We start from the raw sequence: 23,812 nt of genomic DNA, 5'->3' as shown, positions 1-23,812 counted from the left end.
ACACAGCAAAAGAAACTGATAACAAAACCAAAAGTCAGCCAACCAAATGGGAGCTGATACTTGCAAACAGTAGCTCTGACAAAAATTTACCTTCCAAAATATATAAAGAACTCAACCCCCAAGAAACAACCCAATCGGGAGAAACCAAGATGGCGGCATAGGTAAGCACCTAACCTGCTGCCTCGCACAACAATTTCAAAACTACAATGAAAAGAACAGACATCATCCAGAACCACAGGAAGGCTGGCTGAGTGGAAATTCTACAACTAGAAGGAAAGAGGAAAGCTCACGGAGAATCAGAGGAGCAGCAAAGGAGGGCTGAGGTACAGAGACGTGTGTAGAGAGGAAGGGCGACTGAGTGCCTGGCTGACTTTCTCTGGCGGGAGGGGGAAGGAAGCCCCTGACTGCACTGAGCCCCAGTTCTGACTGCACTGAAACCCAGTTCTGGGCGAAACCCCATGGACCCAGGCTCATACAGGTGGAGTCTGGAGTGTCAGGTAGAGAGAAAGGCACACAGAGACTCGGAGACCTGGGGGAGCCACAGTGGGTCTGGAGGCGCACGTGCACGCGCACGCGAGTGCTCACAGAGAAAGCTGAATGCGGAGGCTGCCGCAGGGATTCCCTAGTGGAAGGGAGTTGGAAACTCCTGACTGCACTGAACCCTAGTTCTGACTGCACTGAACCCCAGTTCCGGGCGAGCCCCTGGGGACCCACACTCTTACAGGGGGAATCTGGACTGTCAGGAGGAAACTCAGGGGAGTTGCGGAAGGCAGAGGTCTGGAGGCGCGTGCGCAAGGGCTGACGGGAAGCCAAGACTGCTCCACCCTGAGACTCTGCCCCATCCAAGCTGAGCACAGAGGCTTTTGCAATTTTGCAAGTCTAATCCTATAAGGCTATCTCCAGCACCGAACTTCTCCCAGCGTAGACACAGCTGATCCTCACAGCAACTGGCCTCGAGGTCTATTCCTCCCAGAGATACCAATAACAATCAAGACTTAACTACAACAAGGCTGTACACACAGTCCACAAAGGGGTGCACCAAAAGTGTCCACCTCAGGTTAACTGGGGAGGCCGACCCACTGGGCCATATAGGAAACCTAGCACACAAAGCTACCCAACCAACTCAGGGGAGCAGCGAAAATTCGGAGGCAAAGAAACAGATCACAAACTAAAGAAATGGAGGAAAACAAACGACTGGATATAGAATTCAAAACCACAGTTATAAGGCTTTTCAAGAATATCCTAGAAAAGGCCGATAAATATAACAAGACCCTCGAAGATATGAAAAAGGACCAACTAGAAATTAAATATACACTGACTGAAATAAAAAATATTATACAGAGACCCAACAACAGACTAGAGGAACACAAGAATCAAGTCAAAGAATTGAAATACAAAGAAGCAAAAAACACTCAACCGAAAAGGCAAAAAGAAAAAAAAAAAAATCCAAAAAGTTGAAGATAGTGTAAGAAGACTCTGGGACAACTTCAAGCGTACCAACATCAGAATTATGGGGGTGCCAGAAGAAGAGAGAGAGCAAGATACTGAAAACCTATTTGAAGAAATAATGACAGAAAACTTCCCCTACCTGGTGAAAGAAATAGACTTACAAGTCTAGGAAGCACACAGAACCCCAAACAAGAGGAATCCAAAGAGGACCACACCAAGACACATCATAATTAAAATGCCAAGAGCAAAAGACAAAGAGAGAATATTAAAAGCAGCAAGAGAAAACAGTTAATTACCTACAAGGGAGCACCCATACGACTGTCAGCTGATTTCTCAACAGAAACTATGCAGGCCAGACGGGAGTGGCAAGAAATTTTCAATGTGATGAATAGCAAGAACCTACAACGAAGATTACTCTACCCAGCAAAGCTATCATTCAGAATTGAAGGGCAGATAAAGAGCTTCACAGATAAGAAAAAGCTAAAGGAGTTCATCACCACCAAACCAGTATTATATGAAATGCTGAAAGGTATTCTTAAAGAAGAGGAAGAAGAAAAAAGTAAAGATAAAAATTATGAACAACAAATAGATATCTATCAACAAGTGAACCTAAAAATCAAGTGAATTAAAAACCTGAGGAACAGAATAATCTGGTGAATATAATAGAATCAGGGACATAGAAAGGGAGTGGACTGATAATTCTCAGAGGGAAAGGGGTATGGGGGGTTCAGGAAGAGACTGGACAAAAATCATACACCTATGGATGGGGACAGTGGGGAGGAGGTAAGGGCAGAAGGTGGGGTGGGAACCAGGTGGAGGGGAGCTATGGGGGGAAAAAGGAGAAACAATTGTAATAATCTGAATAAAGATTTATTTAAAAAAAAAGAAAGACACAACCCAATCAAAAAATGGGCAGAGGACCTGAACAGACACCTCTCCCCAAGAAGACAAATAGCCAACAGATATATGAAAAGATGTTCAACCTCACTAGCAATTAGGGAAATGCAAATCAAAACTACAATGAGACACTATCTCACACCTGTTAGAATAGCTATTATTAACAAGACAAACAATAACAAGTTGTGTAAGAGGTTGTGGAGAAAAGGCAACACTCATTCACTGCAGGTGGGAATGTATACTGGTACAACCACTATGGAAAATAGTCTGGTGATTCCTCAAAAAATTAAGACCCAGCAATCTCTCTCTTGGGTATATATCGAAAAAAAACTAGAAAACATGTATTTACTAAGGTATATGCTCCCCAATATTCAATGCAGCATTACTCAGAGTGGCCAAGATATGGAAAAACCTAAGTATCCTGCGATAGAGGGATGGACAAAGATGCGGTATAAACAATGGAATACTACTCAGCCATAAGAAAGGATGAAATACTTCCATTTGCAACATGGATAGACCTTGAGAATATTATGCTAAGTGAAATAAGTCAATCTAAAAGAGCTAAGAACAATCTTATTTCACTCATATGTGGAATATAAAACTGAAACTCATGGACACAAACAGCAGTATGGTGGTTGCCAGAGGGAAGGGGGTGGGAGGTAAAGGGTGACGGGAGAAGATTTGACTTTGGGTGGTGGGCACACAGTGCAATATACAGATCTTATAACACAGAAACCCACACCTGAAACCTATATGATCATATTAACCAATGTCACCCCGATAAATTTAAATAAATAAGTAAATTCCAGAAACCTAGATGAAAAACCACTGCTATTAATTATTACCTTTGAGAAAGCAATTCCTAGGGAAAGGTTTCTTAATTACAGCTTTACGCCAAGCACTATTCTAAACATAATGTGATCCAGGGGAGATAATTCTAGCTATTATTTTGCTTTTATAAAACAATTCCTGGAATAAGCAAAGATTTCTTAAATAGAAAATGAAAATCACTGATTTGTTTTAAAAGACGCATTTACAGAGTGAAAAGGTAAACCACAGAGAGGGAGAATATATTTCGGCACATATATCAACCCATATACATATAACACATATAACCAATAAAGGGCATGTATCAAGAATGAATAAAATTTTTCGATATATCAATTAGAAAAAAAACAAATAACTTAATAAAAATAATGGTCAACAGACTTCAATAAAAATGTCACAAAAGAGGGTATCCAAATGGCAAATAGTATATAAAGGTTTTCAATTTCATTAGTAATCAGCAAACAAAATCCATAGAGATATCAATGCATATTAGTCAGGATAGCTAAATTTTGGAAGATTGACAATATCAAATACTGGTGATGATGTGAAACAACTGGAACTCTCATATTCTCATTGCTCGTAGGAAAATCTATTTGTTATAATTTGGCATAGATTATTGAAGCTAACAAATGACCCAGTAATTCTAACTCCTAGCTATATATCCAAATAAAAAACTGTATCTATCTATGACAAATGACGTTTACAGTAAAATTCATGACAACTTTATAAATGATAGCCAAAAGCCAGAAACAACCCAAATGTTCATCTAATGTACAGTGGATAAAATAAAATGTTGATACATTCATATAATGACTATGGTACAGGAATAAAAGAACAAACTACTGCTACATACAACGTGGATGCATTTCACAAACAAAATGCTGAATAAAGGAAATTAAAAAAAAAACACAGTAAATCCTGTATGATTCCATTTATATGAAATTCAAGAAGAGGCAAAACTAACCTATCTAGAGCATTACAAATTAGAATGGTAGTTAATTTTGGGTGGATTTGGAGTCAGGGTGGGCACTGGGTATTGATTGAGAAGGGGCTCAGGGAGGAGGCCTTCTGTGGTGCTACACTGAAAATGTCCTATGTCTTAATCATGGTGATTATACTGGTGTAAAAATTCATTGAATTGTACACTTTAAGATTTGTGTGCTTTACTATGTGTTTTAACATGCAAGTGGCAAAAAAGTATTTTTTACCTAGTTCAGGTTTTTTTCTTTTAATGGATATATAATTTACATATAACAGTATCAGTTTCGTATTTAAAAGATTTTTTTAAAATAAAAAAATAATGTGATACCATTTTTCATTTAGCAAACTGGCAAAAATTTAAAAATCTGATAATGCGCTCTGTTAGAAAAGGTATATACAAAAAAACCTGGTGGGAATGCAAAATTAGTACAAGTTCTATGTGGGGAAACTGGCAAAATCTGTCAAAATTTAATTGTTATTAAATGCATTAATTAAAATTAATTAAATACCTTTAATCCAGCAGTCCTGATATTTCTCCCACACATACACATGCACTTATACAAAGGTATTCAGTGCAACAAGTTAAGAGTGAAAGACTTAAAACAACCTTAAATGTCCATCAATAGGGACTTCCTAAATAAATTATAGTATTTCAACAGAATTCAGTACCAGGCAGCCTTTAAAAAGAATGAGGCAGTTCTTCTATACATAGTATATACAGACAGATACAGAATGAACACTAAGATACACTGTTAATTTTTTAGAAAGCAAAATGCAGAAATACACAAACATGCACACATGTGCACACATATAGAATGGTACTATTTGCTTGAAAAAACAAATATTATATACATGCATGTATATATACATACGTATAAAACAGCTTAAAAAATAAGTGTGGTAGTTACTTTGCCTTTAAGTCAAAAGGGCCATTGTAACCATTTAAACACTCTTCGCATTTTTATTGAAGGACAATTTTTTCAATATCTTTGTTGAAGAGAAATGTATCAACCATTTAAATTCTTATAGATATTTTACTAGTAACCCTTATTTAAAAATAAGGACAGCCCTAGCTGTTTAGCTCAGTGGATTCTATTCCAGTCAAGGGCATGTACCTCAGTTGCAGGCTTCATCCAACCCTGGTTGGGGCACATGTGGATGGCAACCAATCGATGAGTCTCTCTCACATCAATGTCTCTCTCTCTCTCTGTCTCTCCCTCTCCCTTCCACTCTCTCTAAAATTCAATGGAAAAATGTCCTCAGGTGAGGATTAACAACAAAAATTCAGAACAAATATGCTACCATAGCCTAGTACCAACTTAAATTTTTTTCTTTAAATGCAAATTTAATAATTATTCTAAGAATCAACTATTGATCTGAAACCCTTCTTTATGGCCTCCTCCTATCTTATGCAACTCAGAAGTCTGGAACTATAACTATTTGCTTAATTAAAAAGCAAACTACGGTTGTATCCAATACCATATTATCTCTTTTCTTATTACAACCAATTGCAATATGTAAATATATATTTGTTTACTTCATTTTTATTGTCTCTCTCCCCTAGTAAATTGTAACATTAGACACATGTTTATGCCACCTACTGTCAGCCTCTTACCTGTCGCTTGTGTTCTTGGTTTCACTTTATTCAAGTCTTCAGTAGTAGCCTCACCAAGATTTTCTGCTAGTATTCTAAATAAAAGATTAAGGTCTTCTTGATTTAGATTAACCTGCAAAATATGAAGTTGAAAGATAAAGATATTTCATTTTCAAATGCAACAATTTAAATACAGAACATAAGACTTTAAGTATAAATAATCTTAACAAGGACTGAAAAATTATACCTTCATTTCTCACTCAAGTATTTCACTACTTATTTCATGTTAAAGTTTTTATTTTGAAAGACAGGAAAGTATTTGGAGAAAAACAATGTGATTTATGAGTCAACATCAGTCCCATCTACTTAACTTATACGATCCTTAGTGAAAGTTAATAATAATTAAAGTAATCTCATCATTTTAAAAAATGTGACAACTTAAGAAAACACACAAGTTCCACTTTTAAACAATAACAATCTGAATGGAATAAAAGGCCACCTAAAATATGAAATATAGGCATTTCCCTCAATGCTATAATTACCTTAGTGGTACTTAGATATCCCTAAAATCAAAGTGTGTATATATAATATATAGAATGACATGTAATGTAATATACTAATAAATAATTTACATACAGACCTCTGCTAATATGTACATGTTACAAATTTAAAAGTTAATTATATAACTGAAAATTAAATCCTACTAAAAATAATCCAGATTTTGTTGGACATCATACTGAGATTTTTCTTACATCAATCAGTAAAAAATTCCATATTTCATTTGGATTTATACTGAGAAAGTCTTCAGAGTCTAAATTTGGTAACAAAAATTTCTTTCAATTCTCATACTTACATTCATTGACTCAAGATGTCCTTTAATTTCCACAACAGGCACCTTATGGTACCAAGATGCAGCCAGATTCCTATTTACAGAAAACTCCAAGTTAATTGGGTGCAGCAGCTGAATATCAGGATGGGAAATGCCAGGCTGGATCACTGTCCTAATGAAAAATATAATTGATATATATGCATAAACATAGGGAGCAAATGCAGCATATCTTAAAAAAACACAAAGTCAAAAGTTGCTGCTCTCAATGGACACAGACACCAGAGGGATGAGGACATGAGTGGGGGGCGGGGGAGGGGGGTGGACCACAATGGGGGGATAAGGACACATATGTAATACCTTAATGAAGAAAAAAAAAGTTGCTGCTCTAACACTGATTTGAAATATACTGTTTGGGTGTTTTCTACACTGAGTCTATCATTAACTTAATCTAATATACACTAGCAAGGACAGCTTAAAATCAGCCCTTAAAAAAACTTTTTTCTTTAAATAGAGGATAGATGACGACAAATTTTTTTTAATCCTCACCTGAGGATGTGCTTAACATTGATTTTTAGAGAGAGTGAAAGGGAGGGAGGTTTGGGGGGGTGGGGGGGAGAAACATCGACATAAGAGAAAGATACATGGATTGGTTGCCTCCGGCACCTGGCCAGAGATTAAATCTGCAACCAAAGTACATGCCCTTGATCAGGAATGGAACCCTCAACCTTTTGAATGTGGGCTGACGCTCTAACCACTGAGCACAATTGGCCAGGGCAGGTGATAATAAATTTTAAAAAGAAATTCATATTGTTGAATATATGGGGGGGAACCATCAAATACCATTATTCAAAAAGTAGTATGTGCATTGGTATAGATTAAAGGAAAAATGTCAAGATGAATAGTATTTACTAAGGAGTTCTTTCCCAGGATTATTTTTTACACTTGCCAGGTAATCATTCATTTTTTATTCAGGATAATTAAATCTCTTTGGATGGGGTAGAAAATGATTTTAAAATGAATTATTACAGACTTTCAAGTGTCCTCTAGTATAAGCTCTACCAATACATAATTACTTACACAGTATTCCTGCCAAAAATCTCTAAGGTCAATTAAATCATGAAAAATCACCAGACAAAATTACTAGTCGTTCCATGAAAAAACTAGGCTGTATTCTTCAGAACTGTCACCATCATAAAAAACAAAGAAAGGCTAAAGAGCTATTCCAGAAAAAATATCTATCAGTACACAATCCCCCTTAGCAGTAGAGCATAAAATTAAATGCCATATGTAATCCTGGGTCAAAGGAAAATCCTATATAATAAAAGCGTAGTATGCAAATTTTCCCCTCATTGGGTGGTCGTCCAAGAATTCAACCAGGGGGTGGGGCTGGCCAAGGAAAGGGAGGGAGGGCCTGGCCAGTGGCAGTGGTGGCAGGCAGCCAGGGAAAGGGAGAGAGGCCCTGGCCAGTGGCAGTGGTGGCAGCAGCAGTGGCAGGCAACTGGGGAAAAGGAGGGTGTACCCAGCCTAGGGACCCCACTAGTGCACGAATTTCAGTGTATGAAATTGGTGCACTCAGGGGGGTTCCTCAGCCCGGTCTGAACCCTCTCGCAGTCCAGGAGCCATGGAGAGTGGGCCTAAGCCATCAGTCGGACACCCTTACCACTGCCACGGAGGCGGGAGAGGCTCCCGCCACCAATGCTGCGCTCGCTAGCCATGAGCCCAGCTCAGGGCTTCTGGCTGAATGGTGCGCCCCCTGTGGGAGTGCAGTGACCACCAGGGGGCAGCTCCTGCGTTGAGCATCTGCCCCCTGGTGGTCAGTGCACATCATAGCAACCGGTTGTTCTGCCATTCGGTCGATTTGCATATTAGCCTTTTATTATATAAGATATTCTTGTAACAACTGGTAAAATCCAAATACTGAGTGCATATTAGATTACTGTGGGGCGGGAGGGTCCCTCAAACCAGCCTGTACCCTTTAGCAGTCCGGCAGCCCTCAGGGGGTGTCCAACTGCCACAGAGGTGGGAGAGGCTCCCGCCACCACCACTGCACTTGCCAGCTATGAGCCCGGCTTCTGGCTGAGCATTGCTCCCCCTGTGGGAGCAGACTGACCACCAGGGTGCAGCTCCTGCACTGAGCATCTGCCCCCTGGTGGTCAGTGTGTGTCATAGCAACTGGTCATTCCACTGTTTGGTCAATTTGCATATTAGCCTTTTATTATATAGGAGGATAGTATTATGTCAATGTTAAACTTCCAGAATTTAGGTGGAATTTCCATTAAGAGGATAAATATCCTTTTTTTTGAAAACACATACTAATGTGTTTAAGATGTTGATTCTTTTTTTTTTATTGAATTTAATGGGGTGATATCGGTTAATAAAATGATATAGGTTTCAGGTATACAATTCTACTGTGTCATCTGTATACAATATGCATCATCTGATATATTGTATTGTGTATTTACCACCCTAAGTCAAATCTCCTTCCATCATCATTTATATCCCCCCTTTACCTTCTTCTACCTCCACCCACCCACCCCTTCTCTCTGGCAATCACCATACAAGATGTCTAAAGTCAAGTGATTTGGCAAAAAAATGTTTCAATTTTCAGTTATAAAATAAGTCCTGGAGACATAATGTACAGCATGGTGACTATACTTAATAACACTGTACTGTATATTTTTAAAGTTGCTAAGAGAGTAGATCCTTAAAGGTATAATCACAAGAAAAAATTTTTGTAACTATGCATGATGATGGATGTTAGCTAGAGTTACTATGGTGATCACTTTGCTATATATGCAAGTATTGGATCATTATGTTGTACACCCAAAACTCATATACTATAATATGTGTATTATACTCAATAAAAAAATAAAATATTTTAAATGTCATAAATGATAATATATATACATAGAGTTAAAGCAAATGTAAACAATTGGTGAATCTAGGTGAAGGATCCATGGTACAATCATGATACTATTTTTGCAATTTCTATAGGTTTGAGATTTTTCAAAATAAAAAGTTGAAAAATTTGCCTGGCTAGTGTGGCTCAGTGGTTGAGCATCAACTTATAAACCAGGAGGTCATGGTTCGATTCCCAGTCAGGGCACATAGCCAGGTTGCAGGCTCAATCCCCAGCTAGAGGCAGACAATCAATGTTGATGTTTCTCTCTCATCGATATGTCTCTCTTTCCCTATCCCTTCGTCTCTAAAATCAATAAAAAACATTTTTTTTAAAAAATTGTTCTGTGCCATAGGAATATGTTGGGTATGGATTTCAATGATTATAAAATGTCATGGAAAACATTAAATAATACTAAAAGAGTATACCTAGAAAGCTTAAGCTTTGTTAGCTGTACATCCATTTTATCAATTACTGGTGGGTTTAAGTAGTCTTCACCAGACACCAGACTGAACTGGTTTTGAACTCTCATTAACCCAAGATCTACCACTACTGCATTGGTGGAAATGGAAGACTGTGGGATGACAATAACTGGTGCTTTCAAATCAATATTGATAGAAACACGAAAACTCCTCTGGGCAAGATCTTTCACACTTGTGGCAGCCTTTTCTGCAGCCTGGGCAGTGGCAGCACTCAGAGCCTCTTTGGCTGTCTGGAAATTGTTCAGGAAGTTCTGAGGACACAAAATATAAAAGGATAAATTCAAACAGAAGACAAGCACATCATTCATATTACCATCTTCATTTTATTTATGAGCTAATTTTTTTCCAATAGATAACTTTTAGTTGAGGGCTATTTTTCAAGAATTGGAAAGGAATAACTGATTATCCACCCATATTTATTAGTTACCTGAGAAGGGCAAATTGTAACTATAGTAATATGGCTGAAGAACAGAGAAAAAAATACTTTCTTTTTATTTTTTTGACAAAAATATTTTCAATAGTCTTTGTACTTAAGAATTTGGTTTCATTATGTTCTAGCCAAAATAACTGCACCTTTAGATGAACATCATTAAATGATTCATATTTCAACTGTTAAAGAGAGAGTCTGACCTCAACTTTAATACATAAAGAATATCTATGATCAAAACAATGCATTCCCTAAAATCCGGAGTTTGCAATATTTGCAATAATTATTATCAGACTTAATTATTTCTAAGTTGAATAGTCAAACTATAAATAATGATTTTACCAGGAATGCCATGAGGAATTTATGAAGATAGACTATTTGAATGCAGCCAACGTTCAGTGATACCACACCATCCACTTTGGACATGTCAGTATAGAAATCTCCCTCAGTAGCATCTGGATACAAATCCAAATTAAAACGAAAAACTTCATTTCCCATTATTGACACCGCCTGGAAAGCAGAGATTTGAATGTACTCATCCAAGAGGATAACGACACAATAAAAGCCCATTATAGAAAAAAATTTCTATTAAATTATATTTCATTAAAATTTTTAAAAATAAAATATACTTAAAAATAACATCTCATATTCAGTCATCAAAAAATATTAACTATTACTATCACCTACTTTTTTATGAACTGTCTTGGGATCAACATCTGTGACAATAATATTTTCCAGTCTTGCAAATAGAGACTGTTTTCTTGACTGAAGAAGAAGAGAGGCATCGAGTCCTGAAAAAAATTTTTTATTATTATAATTTCTGTAGATTTAATAAAGTAAGATCTTAAGATGTTTCTTCCCATTGCATAATTTTATTTTGGGGGTGATATATTTATAAATTTAGCATGGTTTGAACTCCCAATTGATAAACAAGTTGAGATATTAGATATTTTTAATTTTATAAACAATGGAACCTGTTAACTCATCAAAAAATAATTACCGAATTTTCAACCTTCTAAAAAAAATCTAGTACAAATAGATGGGATTTTAGTTAATCCTTTATACCTTATATCCAGTCATTTACATGGACACTATAAAAGTTTCATGAATTAAATTCAGACTAGTAGATGCATTTCCAGTTTAGAAAGAACAAAGACAACAACTCTAGTTTGTTTCGTTTTTAAATTCTCCAAGAATTTCATTAAACATATTGTTGACCTTTAGCAGATCACATTGAGCTAATAAAGATAGAGTCATAGAAAGAAGCTAAATTACCCTTAGCAGCTTTTGCCTAAAAGAATAATATAGGCAGGTTTTATTCTTCATGATAAGGCTGCTCTGCATTTTGTACCAAAATAAAGCATTTTCATAGACCTTTACCTGAATTCTGGATCGACACTTATCTCAGATCATTAGTAGCATCTCTACATTGACATTAGTAATCCTCACCTCCAAGACAACTCTCAGAAAGGTGCAAAATACCAATAAGTGTGGTTCAATTTAATGATCTGAGTCTGATCAACATCTATATCCTAAAGAGTAGGTGGCATGCTGTCCAATTATGTTCTTAATAAAAGTACCCAGTTTTCACAGCTCAGAGCCCTCTATTTGTATATTATTTAGCATTAAAAAAAAAAAACACCTTGCCAAAACCGGTTTGGCTCAGTGGATAGAGCGTCAGCCTGCGGACTGAAAGGTCCCAGGTTCGATTCCGGTCAAGGGCACGTAACTTGGTGGCGGGCACATCCCCAGTAGGAGGTGTGCAAGAGGCAGCTGATCGATGTTTCTCTCTCATCGATGTTTCTAACTCTCTATCCCTCTTCCTTCCTCTCTGTAAAAAAATCAATAAAATATATTTTAAAAAAAAAACACCTTATCTTTTGAACAAACTGTAATACTATGAGAACTTTACCTTGAATCTTGATTTCAGCAATGTTGTTCTTCTCTTCACAAACATTGATACAGAAAGCATTCAACTTGGCAAACAACTTGAAGTCAATAAGGTCACTATCTTTAGAGGATACAATCACTACAAATGAAACAAAGCATTCTATCATAGTGAAATCTTAGTAAACTAAACTCTATTAAGGTTTCTTCCCTATATTAAGTGAATCACAATTTTGTTTTTAAAAAAAGCGAAATAAGTCAGACAGAAAAAGTTAAGAACTATAGGATTTCACTCATATGTGGTATATAAAACTGAAAGCAACAAATGAACAAACAAGAAAAAAACAAACTCATAGACACAGACAACAGTATTGTGGTTACCAGAGGGAAGGTGAGTAAGGATAAGAAAGGGTAAAGGAGGTCAAATATATAGTGATGGAAAAAGATCTGACTTTGGATGGTAGACAAAATGCAATATACAGAGGTAGCATAGAACTGTACACCTGAAACCTATATAATCTTATTAACCTACTAGAGGCCTGGTGCACAAAATTCGTGCACTGGGGGGAGGGAGGGAGGAGCCCCCTCAGCCCGGCCTGCACCCTCTCGCAGTCTGGGATCCCTCGGGGGATGTCCACCTGCTGCTTGGGCCCAATTCCCCCCAGTCAGTGCACATCATAGCAAGCGGTTGAGCGGCCTTAGCATATCATTAGCATATTACGCCTTGACTAGTTGAACGGCTGACCGGAGGACCGGATACTTAGCATATTAGGCTTTTATTATATAGGATGTCACCCAAAATATTTTAGCAAAAAAAAAATATATATATATAAAATTCTTAAAGATTTCAAATACTTCTTTTGCTTTATATATTCTGTAGAGTTTTCATTTCTAATAGTGAGATGTGCTACTTTTATCATTTAAAAGCAAGGAAAGAATTTAAATAAGATAAGAACATTGAAACTCAGAGAAGTTCAATAGTAGTTTAAGTGGCAGTCGGGACTTGAACTGAGTTCTCTCTGATCCAAAATCTAGGCTCCTAATCAATTACCTGCTCTCCCTATACCCCTGACCTCATGTCTGTGGTTCTTATTTTCCTTATTTGTAAAAATGGAAGGGAAAGCTAACCCTCTATGGAGCCCCATCAGGAGCCACTAAGAGGGTATGAAGAGCTCAGTGTAAATACAGCTCTTTTTCTTCTATTACCCACCAAAAATCATCCACCAGCACCACCAAAATAAGAACAAAAACAGACATTTTTTAAAAACAAAAATATTAATTATATTTGGCTTACATATAAGGCACCCATGAAAGATTTAGTTTAAAGAAAAGAACACAAATGAGGAAAATGGCCTGTAAATGACTCCACTAGAAGGTCCCTTAAAATTCCCCAGTTAGCTCTAGAATTCTAAAACCCTTACTAACAAAAAACAAACACGCTGTTTTCATACCTTTCTGCAGAGCTAAAATTTTTTGTTGCTTTTCAGTTGAAATTTGTACTTCCTTGGTATCACCCATCTTTTGGCCATCTGATGGAATAATGGTTGTCAGGTAATTAATAGAAGAGAGAAGAGCTTGTGTTTGCAGCAACAGGTTTAAAGATGAAAAAGCCACCTAGAGATGTTTAAAAGAGGAAAGTTAGTTTCCCAGGCCAATTATACCAGTAGTCTCCAAGATGAAACCAAAAGGCGCTTAGCTAGGCTTGCATCCTGCCTTCCACAACTTGGAAGGAAGTGATTGGAGAGGAAGATTCACAACACACTCCTTAAATAGGAACATATGGAGAGAAAATTACACTTAACTTACATCAGAGGTTCATTTGAGTATCAAAGTAACCTAATTAATCTACTTTAGTAGCATAATTATCACAGAGTATATAATCTGCTTGTCATGGCCATCCCAATATTCAACATACAAATGGGTTTGGGGATCTGCAATTGACTATTTATTATATGAACAGGTAAGTTAGAATATGAAACTCCAAAAGTCAAGAAATTACTTCAAATGTGACATTCATGAGATTTAAATGTATAAGTACAATTACAGCCTGGCCTGCAGGGCTCAGTGGTTGAATGTCGACCTTTGAAGCAGGAGGTCACGGTTAGATTCCCAGTCAGGGCACATGCCCGATTATGGGATAGATCTCTAGCAGGGATGGCATGCAAGAGGCAGCCGATCAATGATTCTCTCTCATCACTGATGTTTCAATCTCTCTCCCCCTCTCCCTTCCTCTCTGAAATCAATTTTTTAAAAAAAATTTTAAGTACAATTGTAAGTGAGCTCTGGGCACTAAATGATCTTCTGAAACCAAAATGATGGTCCTATCATTTAAAAAAAAAAAACAACAAAGAATATATAACATAAAGAAGAAAAATATTATATTTTTTTTGAAACAATGACCCCAGAAAGCTAAGAGGGCAATGCAAATTGCTTTCAAGAATTTTCTAATAGAAAATTTAAAAACTTTTTTAAATTTTTGTTTATATAAAAATTTCTTTGCACTGCTTCAAAACACTTAAGTGGATATAAAAATTATAAAAAGGAAGTTTAACAATAATCAACAGGTATCATATCTCTCAAAAGTGTAATCTAAAACACATTTCTTTCATCTTCTTTATAATGTAACCCACAACTATATTTTGCCTGTTCGTCCTCTACACAACTATCTTAGTATGGCTCCAAGAAGTACTCAACATCTCTCCTTGTAATTCACATAACTTTCTCAGCTCTGCATTAAACAACAGTTATTTAATTTGATATATTTAAAACTGTTCTTTGTAAAACAAAGTTTCCTGTCTATAGCTCTCCCTTCTTTAAAAATAACTAGAAGCCTGGTGCACAAAATCCATGCATGGGTAGGGTCCCTAGGCCTGGATGGCGATCAGGGCCAATTAGGGCCTTCCTGCTGCGGACCAGGGCCTTCCTTCCCTGGATGCCGGCTGCTTGCCAGGACCTTACTTCATTCCGCACCACCCCCTGGTGGTCGGCAACAAATCATAGTGAGTGATCAAACTCCCAGTCTCCCGGTCGAATTCCCGAGGGGACAATTTGCATATTAGGCTTTTATATACAAGCAATCCTCAGGTTACGTCGGGCTCGACGTACATCGTTTCATGGTTACGTCGCCATTTCCCATTTATTTATAAAAAAAAAAAAAGTTCCGTCATTTCGATGTATGTACATATGTGCTTTATGTTTTTTATTATTTATTTAGCACAAATGAAGGTCAGGAATTGTTATCTTTCTTTTAATTTTTTTTTACTGTTTCACTCCATTACTGCTGTGTATGTGCTCCATGTGACATAGGTGCTTATGTAGGTGGGTTCTGACTTACAGTGAAAATCGTGTTACGTGGTGCTGTAGGAATGGATCTCCGACATAGCCCGAGGACCTACTGTATACAGATTAGGATGTGATATAATAAGTCCTAACAATAGCTTTAGTGCTCATGAACACAGAGCATGGTATCTATAAGTTTTATTTCATCAAATTACCTAGTCAATATTCCTTCAAGGATACTAGAGACTTGCAGAGTAGATTATTTTCAAACAGGCTATAATCTTTTAATAGAATTTCTTACCTTAACTGTTTGTTCAGTTTTTTCAAAAGTAGTTTGAAAACTAGGTCCATTCTTATCAGCCTAAAAAAACAAACAAACAAAAGTTGTGAAGAAATTTAGACCAAATAAATAAATCACTTATTTATGATCTCTAGTTTATTTATATTGTTACAATTGTATTTTATATACACTATATATTTAATATTATTGTCATTTTAGATTATATCCAAATAATTTATTATAATCATGCAAATTTGTCCTCTTCAAACATACAACATTCACTGTGGAAAATGCAGCTAGGAATCAAAATTATAAACTCTGGAGTTTGGAAGGTTTAAAGGTCATCTAGCCCATCTATCACCTAATGCTTGAATCCCTGTATAAAGTCTTTGACAAGTCTATTTTATGATATCTCCAGTGAGAAAACCTCATTTTCTTACAAATTCAATCTTTAGAAAACTTTGATTTAGTGAGGTCTTTACACTGAATAAAAATCTATCTCATGGGTTCAAGTTGTGCTCCTTAGAAAAATACATAGTAAATTCAAAGTTTTACCTTATGTGAGAAGTGTACCTTATGTTGTTTTGTGCTCTTCTTTATTAGAGAATCACCACATTATGTTTTCATTGTTTTTTATCTATCTCCCTAATAGTCTTCATCTCTGTAACCCAAGTACCTAACAGAACCTAACACATAAAGACATTCAATAGTGTTGAATGATTAAACAAATCAACTAATCCTATCTAATAAAAGAATAATATGCAAATTGACCATACCTCCACTACACCCACAAGCCACGCCAACCAGCCAATCAGGAGAGAATATGCAAATAAACCCAACCAAGATGGCTGCAGCCACAGAGAGCAAGAGGGAGGCTTGGGTTTCCCTGGAAATGGAGGAAGCCAAGCTTTCCACCTGCCCAGGCCAGCCCAGGCCTCCACTCAATGCTACAAAGTTTCAATTGTAGAAGATAAATAAATTCCAAGAGAAATGGCAGCAGCCATGGAGCTGGAGAGAGCAGGAGGCTAGGGTTGCCTGTGGCGATGGAGGGAGCCAAGCTTCTGCAGCTCGGGCCTGCTTTGTCCTCTGCTTAAGGCTACAAAGTTTCAATTATAGAAGATACATAAATCCCAACAGAAATGGATACTGCCACAGAGAAAGCAGAAGGCTTGGCTCCACTCCAGGCTACAAAGTTTCAATTGCAAAAGATAAATAAATCGTAGATCCCAGGGCCTCTGCTTGGGTCGCCGGGGGGCGTTGCTGGCCTGCAAACCACCACAGGCCCCTCGCCCAGGCCGCCCACACCCCAAGGGAACCCCCACCCTGATCTGGGACACCCTTCAGGGCAAACCAGCTGGCCCCCACCCGTGCACCAGGCCTCTATCCTATCTAATAAAAGAGTAATATGCAGATTGACCATCACTCCAATGCACAAGATGGCTGCCCCCATGGGGTCAAAGATCCTGCCCCCATGTGGACACAAGCTGGCCACCACAAGATAGCCAGCAGGGGAGAGCAGTTGGGAGAAACCAGGCCTGCAAGGGAGGGCAGTTGTTGGTGATCAGGCCAGCAGGGGAGGGCAGTTGGGAGGTACCAGGCCTGCAAGGGAGGGCAGTTGGGGGCGATCAAACCTGCTGGGGAGGGCAGTTAGGGGTGTCCCGGCTGGCAGGGGAGGGAAGATGGGGGTGACTGGATCTCCAGGGAAGGGCAGTTGGGGGGGACCCAGACCTGCAGGGGAGAGCAGTTGGGGGGAACCAGGCCTGCAGGGGAGGGCAGTTAGGGGTGACCCAGCCTGCAGGAGAGGGCAGTTAGAGGTGACCAGGCCTGCAGAAGAAGGCAGTTAGGGGCAAACAGGCTAGCAGGGGAGCAGTTAGGCATCAATCAGGCAGGCAGGGGAGTGGTTAGGGGGTGATCAGGCTGGCAGGCAGAAGCGGTTAGGGGCAATCAGGAAGGCAGGCAGGCGAGTAGTTGGGAGCCAGCAGTCCTGGATTGTGACAGGGATGTCTGACTCCCTGTTTAGGCCCGATCCCAGTGGGCAGTCGGACATCCCTGAAGGGGTCCCAGATTGGAGAGGGTGCAGGCTGGGCTGAGGGACACACACCCCCCCCCCGCACACGAATTTCGTGCACTGGGCCTCTAGTCTATAATAATAAAAGCATAATATGCTAATTAGACCAGATGATCTTCCAGACGAAGCCAGGGCTGCGAGGAAAGCCCGGGTCCCAGGTGCCAGAGGGAAGCCGGTGCCGGCAGCTGGAGGAAGGAAGTCCTACTCTTGCACAAATTTCATGCATCGGGCCTCTAGTCTTAAGTAAAGTTAAATACCATTAGTTCCTTTAGCATTCCTCATATGGTAAATTTTTGAGTCCCTAATTCTGGCAGTTCTCTACTGAACCCAGTTCAATTTCACTTTATCCCTCTTGATGTAGTATACTCAGACAAATGTAACCTATATATGCAATCAATATAGGTAAGTCAATATACCCTAGATATTAGGAGTAGGACCTACTTCAACCCAGGTTTCCATCTTTGGGGACAAGATGTTTGATGGCTTTGTAAAAATCCTAGTCTAGTCCTGTACTTAAGTGAAAAAGAAAGAAGGTGTAGGAATGAAAAGAGAAACAGTAGACAGCCCTATAATTAAAACCTATGATACACATGCAGAGCCTGTAGTAGTCTACTGTCATGTTTTTCCTTTAAGGGGATAGTTTGAAGTATATAATAAATATATAAACACTAGAGACCTGGTGCATGAAAATTCAGGCACTGGAGTGGGGGGTCCCTCAGCCCGGCCTGCCCCCTCTTACAGTCCAGGAGTCCTCAGGGGCGGGAGGCAACCCAGCGATCAGGGGAAGGAGACGCCCCCGTCACACCTCCGCTGCTACCACTACCAGCAGCGCAAACATTGGCCAGTCCTGGTTACCTGAGCCTCAGGCAGCCCTGGGCGGCTGAGCAGCCACCATCCAAAGCTTGTCTGCTCCTTGGGCCGGCCCTGGGCAACTGGAGGGCCGAGGGGACCAGGGGACTCTGGAGGCAGGCGCACGGATTGGCCAGACCCGTCTGGGGGCAGGCCCAACCTTGCCACGCGTCTGCCACCCCAATGGGGCTGAGGGGACAGGGTGCCACCATCTTGTGACTGTGGGCGCCTCCATCTTTGAGGGTGTAGCAGTCAATTAGCATATTCCCTCCTTATTGGCTGTGGGCGACACCATCTTTGTGAGGGAGTGAAGGTCAATTAGCATATTCCCTCTTTTTTAGATAGGACTAGAGGCCCAGTGCACGAAACTCATGCACTAGGGGGATGATGTCCCTCAGCCCAGCCTGCACCCTCTCCATATGGGACCCCTCAGGTGATGTCCGACTGTTGGTTTAGGCCCGATCCCACAAGATCCTAACGGCCCTGCCCTATAGGCCTGGTCACCCCTAACTGCCCTGTGGGATCGAGCCTAAACCGGCAGTCAGACATCCCTCTCACAATCCAGGACTGCTGGCTCCCAACCGCTTGCCTGGCTGCCTGCCTGATTGCCCCTAACCGCTTCTGCCTGCCATCCTGATCATCCCCTAACCACTCCCCTGCATGCCTGCTCCCTCGCTGGCCTGATTGCCCCCAACTGCCCTCCCCTGCCGACCCAAACATCCCCAACTGACCTCCCCTGACGGCCTGGTCACCCCCAACGGCCCTCCCCGGCCCGGTCACCCCCACTGCCCTCCCCTGCCAGCCTGGTCGCCCGCAACTGCCCTCCCCTACCAACCCAAACATCCCCAACTGACCTCCCCTGACAGCCCGGTCGCCCCTAACTGCCCTCCCCTGCTGGCCTGATCACCCACAACTGCCCTCCCCTGCCATCCATCTTGTGGTGGCCATCTTGTGACTAAATGGGGGCGGCCATCTTGTGCAAGGGCATGATGGTCAATTTGCATATTTCCTCTTTATTATATAGAATGATATGGATCATACCTTAATATACTCCACTTTTAAAAGATCTAATCCAGGTTTGTCAGAAGAGCTAATCAAGTGAAGTGGCTTTTTTTTGGATCCTAGATTAAAGAAAAAGAAAAAGTGTTTCAAATAAATTGCTCTCTTTTAAGTTTAGAATTTTCTAGATGTGTGTCTTATTCTTTTTTAAAAAAATTAATTTTTAAAAGCTTATCTGCCCATATTTACATGGTTATTAAATGCTAAAATTATCACTGATGAAGAAATAAATTAATCCAAATCCTTACCCTACCCTTCTCATCCAACTAACATAAAAACATGCATATTTATTTTCTTTGATTTTATACCTGTATTTTAAAAAAACCAAAATTTCTCTAGTTATTTTAAGGCCATATATGCATTTGTAAGACAGTAGAAAGACTACAGTTCTAAGAATCAGAAAATGTGAATTCTAGTTCATCTCCTTTATCAAAAGCTATTTAACTTCAGTTTTCTCAACTATATAACAAGGAGGTTGCACTAGAAATGTATGTAGTATCCTGCTGAATTATAAAATTCTTTGAACAAATATCTCATTCTTATTAAATAATGTAAATAGTTTTTCTTTGTTTAGACCAAGAGAAGGCTTACATAGAAAAATATTTCTTTTATTGGAGTGGAAATGTTAAATTTCTTTGAATTTAAAAACAACAGGTACTACCACATGTCTTCTATATCCTTAAGCAGATGTACCAAAGAACTGCCTCAAGAAGCTGTGGAGGGAGAAGTCATTTATCCATTACTAAATCCATCTTTTTTTTATTATTTGTAGTTCTATAACTCCTGTTTCTGAGACATTTCAGAATTTTCCCAAGAAATAACTTTCTTTAAAGGAAAAAATAGCCTAGCAAATTTATTATTTGTATTTGTTTCCCTTAAAATAGTAATATAAACTCCATCTTAACAGTGCTTACAGAAACTTACTAACATATAACCCCTCTTTCCCTGTAAACTGAGATTTATTTTAGTTTCAACTGTTTGTGAAAAAAATAAAAAGTAGGTATTTTATTTGACTAAAATATTAGGTAATTTTAATTTAAGTGGGTTCACCCATTCTTTCATTCCTTATATATCTCATGAGCACACAAGATGTACACTAAAATAAACTATAAGCACTTCTGAAAGAAAAAATTTTACGTTCCACCATTTTTGTTTTTATAACGTGGTGCTTCTTCCCTATTCAGTAGAAAGAACAAGGACTTCAATATTATAAACCCAGAAATAAATTTTAGGTTTGGCCATTCAAAAGATGCATGATCTTGAGTAAGTAAACTATTTAACCTTTCTTTGTTTGTAAAATGGAAATAATACTCCCATATAAAGGAGATTTACTAGTACATGGACTCTCCGAGGTAGTAGATCATAGTAGTTAAGAATCCAGACCCGAGGGCCAGATTTCAGGGGTTCAGTCATTAACTAGGATGAATGACCTTGGATGAATTACATAAACAACTTTTGCTTTAGTTTCCTCATATGCAACCTGGAGACAGTAACACTGCCTTTCTCATAGCATTGTTATAAGAATTAAATGGGTTATTATTTGAAAAAAGTGTTAGCTATTTTTTATTATAAACATTGTTATATAAATGAAAGTATTTCAGACACAGAAAAGTTAGCTATTGTTTCCACTTTTATGTCTATTACCTTGAATTTCATAATAATCCAAGCTGATTTTCTTTAGGTAAGATACCGCAGTTAAATCAAATGTTCTCACTGTAGCCTCTGTTCCTAACTGAGTAACATTAAATACTAGAATTGTATCTTCTTCTTTCTGTTGTTTGGTAAATTCCAAAATCACCTAAAAGAATCAATGAAAGGTTAAGTAGTCTGAATCATACTAAAAAAGTAAACAAAATTCTTCTTTGCACATATCATCAATGAGAAGCGTAAAATTTTTCTCACACTTGTCTACTACCATTAACTTATTTACTATGATTGGAAATTACCATCAAAATTCTATTATTGAGAATTATAACTATATCTATATGAAATCATGATGAAATTTTATATCTATTGATTTATATTTTTAAATTTAGTAAAAATAGAATGTATGGATTCTTCCATAATATGACTTTCTTAAACCTGTATCTCAAAAAAGAAATCATATTTAGTGATACAAGAAACATTCTCACTAAAATAAAAAGTAACATAAGGATGTTCACTATTATATTACTATTCCAAATTTATTCTGGAAATTCACTATTATACTATTGTTCAACTTATTTAGCAGTTGAAAAATAAAATATATATGTGGCAATTTTTAAAACATGCAAGTTCTTTGACACTCCAACAAGAGATGGAGGGTCTTTGTCCCTTTACATTTGGGCAGGCTTGTTATTTGCCTTAATCATAGAGTACAGAGGAAATAATACTATAATGACTTCCAATGTCAAAAAAGGTATGAAACTTCCACTGTGAATGCTCATCCTGAGGGAAGCTAGTTGCCATGCAAAAAGTTCAACTACTCTTGCCATGTGCGGGAGTCAATGAGTAGGTAGGTATTTCAGTCAGCAGTCCTAGGTGAGAGCCTAGCCAGCAGCCAGTATCAATGGCCAGCCTCATCAGTGAGCTACCTCTGAGCCCCTCTGACACTTCAGGTCTCTATAACATCAGTCAAATGTGACTACAAGTATGTGAAAGACTATACACAAAAATTACTAAGCTGTACCCTTCCGAATTCCTAAACCACAAAACTGTAAGCAAAGTAAAATAGCTGTTTCGACCTACTACATTTTGGGATAACCTGTGAGGCAGCAATAATAACTGAAACACTATAAATGCTGAAAAAAAGCAAAAATCAGTATTATTAGCAGTAATAAAATTATATACTTAAGAAAAACCAGGAAGAATGTCACCTGAAAAACAGAATCTATGGTAAAAATATTCAATACAGAACTGACATACAAAAATAAATTTGAGATATATCGATGATTTAAATGAAAGCATTGATGTCATTAAATATAAAATCATGGGTATTTTTTGCAATGGAGAATAATTTTCTATACATACATTAAAAGTAGGATCTAAACACAAAATTCAATAAATTTCACTACAGAAACATTTAAAACTTCAAAATGGCAAAAAAAAAGTCAAATTGAGAAAAATATTTCAAACAGTACTACTATTTTTTTTTCTTAAAGGATTCTGATTATCACTTTAGTTCATTCATTCAATAGTTAATAAAATATTTATTGGCCATCATCTACCATGTATGAAGTTGTGCCAGCCACTGAAGACATTGAAGTGACCTGGACAGACAAGGTTCTTGTCTTCATTTAGCCTACATTCTAGGGAGAGTGGAGAAAAATGAAGGTTGCTATCTTGTACTGGGGGGGTCAGACCTTTCCAATATGATGGCATTTGAGTAAATATCTAAAGGAAGTGAAGCATCAAGTTATGCAGGAAGAGTATTCCAGGCAAAGGAAACAGTAAGCACAAAGAATGTGCTTTGGTATAAGTAAGGGAGACTAAAAGACAATTGTAAGCAATATGAGACAAGAACTTTGCTCACTACTTAAGCTCCAGTACCTAAAACAATGCCTGGTACATGATGGCACTTGATAAATACTTACTGCAGGAATTAATGAAATATAGCTGGAGTAGAGTGAAAAGAATTCCATAAAAGCCCTTTGCTCTGAGTGACATGGGAAGCCAGTAGGTGAGCAGTGACATAATCTGACTTTCAGTTTAAAAGGATTATTCTGGCCCTGGTTCAGCTGGAGCGCATAGAGAAGGCAACCGATCCAGGTTTCTCTCAGACATCAATGTTTTTCTCTCTCTCTCTCTCTCTCCTCCCCCAACCCTCGCTCCTTCCTCTTTCTCAAATCAATAAAAAGCACCCTTAGGTGAGAATTAGAGGGGGGAAAATTTTAAATAAACGTCACAGAAATTTTCTAAAGAAAAGAAAATCCTAATTAAGAGTATTGAGCTTTTTCAGAATAATCAGATATACTATAGATCACTCTTATATCAGATTTTACAAAAAAAAATTCATTTTCTTGGAA

At 38.3% G+C, this 23,812-nt stretch overlaps 1 protein-coding gene across 4 annotated transcripts in view; it reads right to left on the bottom strand.

The window, feature by feature from the left end:
- VPS13C (vacuolar protein sorting 13 homolog C) overlaps positions 1-23,812 on the bottom strand; it is a 202,931-nt gene that overhangs the window by 97,687 nt on the left and 81,432 nt on the right. For all 4 annotated transcript variants that reach the window (XM_080660478.1, XM_080660479.1, XM_080660480.1 and 1 more), the window contains 10 exons: positions 21,453-21,606; positions 19,791-19,870; positions 15,854-15,913; positions 13,725-13,887; positions 12,299-12,415; positions 11,074-11,177; positions 10,729-10,896; positions 9,906-10,210; positions 6,603-6,750; positions 5,771-5,882 (listed from right to left, as the gene is read on the bottom strand). In XM_080660478.1, coding sequence (XP_080516604.1) covers positions 5,771-5,882; positions 6,603-6,750; positions 9,906-10,210; positions 10,729-10,896; positions 11,074-11,177; positions 12,299-12,415; positions 13,725-13,887; positions 15,854-15,913; positions 19,791-19,870; positions 21,453-21,606 — 1,411 coding nt within the window. The remainder of the gene's footprint in view (positions 1-5,770; positions 5,883-6,602; positions 6,751-9,905; positions 10,211-10,728; positions 10,897-11,073; positions 11,178-12,298; positions 12,416-13,724; positions 13,888-15,853; positions 15,914-19,790; positions 19,871-21,452; positions 21,607-23,812) is intronic.

Source organism: Plecotus auritus (genome assembly GCF_963455305.1).
Source record: "Plecotus auritus genome assembly, chromosome: 1".
Classification (NCBI taxonomy): Eukaryota; Metazoa; Chordata; class Mammalia; order Chiroptera; family Vespertilionidae; genus Plecotus; species Plecotus auritus.
The sequence above is the reverse complement of the archived record's forward strand: the minus strand, read 5'-3'. Positions and strand labels throughout refer to the sequence as shown.